Source organism: Oryzias melastigma, linkage group LG9, assembly GCF_002922805.2.
Source record: "Oryzias melastigma strain HK-1 linkage group LG9, ASM292280v2, whole genome shotgun sequence".
NCBI lineage: Eukaryota > Metazoa > Chordata > Actinopteri > Beloniformes > Adrianichthyidae > Oryzias > Oryzias melastigma.
Window position 1 is genome coordinate 2082632 of NC_050520.1, and position 4088 is coordinate 2086719.

Sequence of the window (4088 nt, forward strand, 5' to 3'; positions counted from 1 at the left end):
ATTATTACATTTAAAGCAGTGGTCCCCGACCCCCGGGGTCATTTGTTACCGGGGCGCACAGAAAGAACAATTGATCTCCATCATCTTAATTTTTTGAAAATGTTTTATTTATAAAAGTTACCGGATTTTCTCATTTACATCCTCACTTGACGCACGTCAAGGCCGCGACACGTCACATGATACATGGGGTTAAATTTAATCTCGAGATAGCAAAATGAGCAAAAAACAAACTTCTTTAGAAAGTTTGCATTGTGTTGGGGTAGAAACGATGTTGGTCATGTTATGTTCAGCTGTTGTTGTGACGTCATGAGGACCCAGCTAATAAAGTTGTACATGATAACACAGTGGATTAACGTTTTTAATGCAACCCCCCCCACCCCCCGGGCCGCGGAATAACTCCACACTGGCTGACCGGTCCACAGCCCCAAAAAGGTTGGGGACCACTGGTGTAGTTCACACCAGAGTGCCGCGGTCTTCCATGGACGGCTCACACGGTGCAGTGATCGTTTCGCCGTCTGATCTATTTTTAGCATGAATTATCCATTTCAATCCTGGCAGGAAGTTACACCAGGACACACAAGAAAATCTAGTTAATTTTCATTATATAGCCAATTTTTCACAACAAAATTGACCAAAGAAATTATATTTTTGTATCTAAACAGACTGTAGAGATGAAAATACAGTATTTCCCCCTTATTTGCAAAGATTAGGGACCGAAGACCTCCGCGAATACGTCGAATCTGCAAATACGGAGAACTCACCAGTCCTCATCTCACCCCCCGTGGATGAAGAACGTCCATAACCATCCATACTCATCAAAAAGTTCTGATCATGCTTTGTAAACATATATTAAAGAACTTTGGAGTATTGCACAACATAGTTTTTTTATTATTATTATTATTATTCAAAGCAATAGACTGTTAACTTATCATGAGGACCGTCACCCTGTCTCTGTGCCTTAAGAAAAAGCGTGCTTCCTCCTTCCTCAGTTAAGAGTGAATCTCTATCTAGAATTTGACAATTTAATCCATAATAAATACCTTCTTCTCTGGATTATAATTATCCTCCGAGATTATCAGAATATTTTCGAGCCGCTTCTGAGTCAGCTGATGCCATTTCTCCATGCAGGCTCACTGTGTGAATGTGCGCGCCTGTGTGTGTGCATAGCGGACGGGCTGGTGTGCTCTTTAACTGCACGCCCCTCCTGGGAAATTCCCAAAGCTCCTGCAGTGTTTTTGGAAGCAAAAGTTTCATAGAGCAGGGTGTGTGGTTTTGGGTGCCTAAAAACACAATCAATAAGAGAGAGGCAGAGAGCGGTTGGCGACAAGTCAAGATAGACAATTAGTCTAGATTAGTGGATATTTCTTGCAATAAAATCAATCTAGGAAACTACTTTTCTTTTGAGACAAACTTTAGCTTCATCATCTGGACAAAAACAAGCAATAAGAGGTGAACTTTTGCTCTGAAATTAACATGACCTTTAGCATATATTTTCCTCCGCTGGCTAGTCCTCATACACCAGCTGCAGGTTCTTTTACCATGTTCACTTAAAAATAACAACATTAAAGCACTAATCAATGACTTCGTATTTATTGATTTTCTAAGTGACCATGATATAAGTGGGATAATGCCCTTTTAAGTGTCCATTATCAGAAATTGTGGACATCAGACGATTAATGCCTCTGTTAATTTCTGATAATGGACACCTCGTCAGGCATTATCCTTTACATAACCTACAAGAGGACCCTTTGGTGAAGATGGTAAAAGTATGCATAGAGATAATCCAAATATCTACCTTCAAGGTTTAAAATTATTTTATTAGAAAACAAGTCCTAAAGCAACATTAATGCAATTCTTATTTTAAAGAACAAAGTGAAAATTCTTAGTCAAATAGAATTTTAAGTTGTGAAGGGAATCATATGGAAGCTGAAAACGGCCTGCCCTATTTTTTTTAATAGTTTTCTCATTATAAAGAGATCCAAGATGATCAAGAATGAAGAATGAAGCGTCCGCCGCTCCCTTTCCCGCATGGAGACACGGAGACTTTACCTGTTTCATGTCTCTTCAGTTTTGTGATTAACAACAAAAACAGTAGAAGAAAACACTCCACAAAAGTTGTTTTTATTTTATTTTTTATTTATTAATTGATCTATGTGTGTCTGTGTGAGTGACTGGGTGTGTGAATGAGGCCCTGCGACAGACTGGCGACCTGTCCAGGGTGTACCACGCCTTCGCCCTTCAGTAGCCGGGTTAGGCTCCGGCACCCCCGCGACCCCGACAGGGAAGAAGCGGTCAAGAAAATGGATGGATGGATGGAATTGATCTATGCTCTTTAAACGTCTTAATTCCTTCTCATGCCCCCTCCCTTTATTTCCCCAATAACCCGAACAAACATTGACAGACTGACAGAATTCTGGGCTGCCGAGCGTGTCTGCGTGGTGCGTTCACTGAACTCCAGACATCTGCAGCAAAACAAAGCAGTTTATCAGAGAAAATGTCGAACACCAGAACTGATTTATATGTAATTGATTAAATAGTGTCAACATTTTTTTTCTGTAAAACTACTTTGTTTTGCTGCGGATTGTATAAAATTGACAAAAGCATAGTGGTGGCCTAAATTGGGATAGTTGGGTTCGCTAATGTCCGGAGCTCAGTAAACGCACCGTGCTCGGATTCTCGTCGGTCCTGTGATAGGTCAATCAACCTGTTTGCTCTGAGGTTTTGAAAAAATAAAGGGAGGAGGGCTGGTACATGAGACGGAATGAAGGCGTCTGAGGAACGTAGACCCACTAATGAAATAAAATACACTAAAAACAAGTTTCGTGGCGCGTTCCTCTGCTGTTTTTGTTGCTAACCACAAAATAAAGAGACTTGAAACAGGTGAAGATCCTGACAAAACAAAGTTGGTTTTCTCGTTATAACGAGATATTATCTTGTTTTCTTAAAGAAAACAAAATTTGTTCTCACAAGAAAACGATAAAAGTAGGGCAAGCTGTTTTCAACTTCCACAGAGTTTTTTTTTCTTTTTTTTTTGGCTACTGACAAACATAAAAAGTCAAATAAATGTATGGTTCTTGGGTTCTCCAGGTGAGAAACAGAATCGTTCAAAAAAAATGATAAAATATGGTTTTTAAACACATAAATGGAAGATTTTGTAACTTTCTCTTCCTGCTCGTTTCAGTGCCTTTGATCAGAAGTATGGAGTCCAGAATAATGATTCCCACTGAGAGCTCACCTCTGCAATGAGAAGAGAACTGAAACTGCAATCAACTCTTTGCCTGAAACTCTGACATATCTGCTCTTACGACTATATTTTTTAATCTGCTGGATGATCTGTGTTACATCAATGTTTTAGTCTACATTTCACTCCAGCCATCTAAAAAAAAACAATATTTATAGTCGCCTACATTTGAGATTCTTCATTTTCTGTGTCTTTACATGCTTTGGTCAACTTTGTTGGACAACAAAGTGATATTCGTGAGTTATGATGACAGACTAAGAGTTTGTATTGAGAAGAAGTCATTCTGCAGACTCCAGTGTTGGAACAACAGACCATGTGGTTGTGTAAATGTAGCTGTAAGGAGTGGCGACCAAATAAAAATTGTTTACTCCTGGTATGAAAGAGTGGTGATTTTCAAAATAAAACACTTGTTGCTCAACTTTGAAATTGTGACATGAAATCGAAAAATGTTTTACCACCACTTGTGAATAAACACAATGGTAAACTGAATAATTACTGGTTCAACTTTTATTTTGTTAACTCATTTATAGTTTTGTTCTTTTTTATTTATTATTATTAAATCAACTGATTTGAAATTCTGAATGCAGTTAATGACTTTGATGTTTCAGGACAACACAAATTATGCAGTAAATAAGATTGCGTATTTTTTCAGAAAAATGATTGTCTAAGTTTATAAAGTCATATATATTGTGTACCTAAAAGTTAGCCCAGATCAAAGACCCTTAAAAATTATATTTAAAAAACCAAAATGTTTGACAAAAATTTGTATCTGAACTCGCAATGTAATTTTGAATAAATGGACCAAAATTTCTCATTTTAAAAACCAGAAACACACAAACACTATTAG

The 4088-nt window shown here is 38.0% G+C and overlaps 1 protein-coding gene across 2 annotated transcripts in view; it reads left to right on the plus strand.

Moving 5' to 3' along the window:
- Nucleotides 1-3736, plus strand: part of nipsnap1 (nipsnap homolog 1 (C. elegans)) — a 14926-nt gene extending 11190 nt beyond the window's left edge. For both annotated transcript variants that reach the window (XM_024275691.2, XM_024275690.2), the window contains exon 10: nt 3182-3736. In XM_024275691.2, coding sequence (XP_024131459.1) covers nt 3182-3246 — 65 coding nt within the window. In that variant the 3' untranslated portion in view covers nt 3247-3736. The remainder of the gene's footprint in view (nt 1-3181) is intronic.
- The last annotated feature ends 352 nt before the right edge of the window (nt 3737-4088 follow it).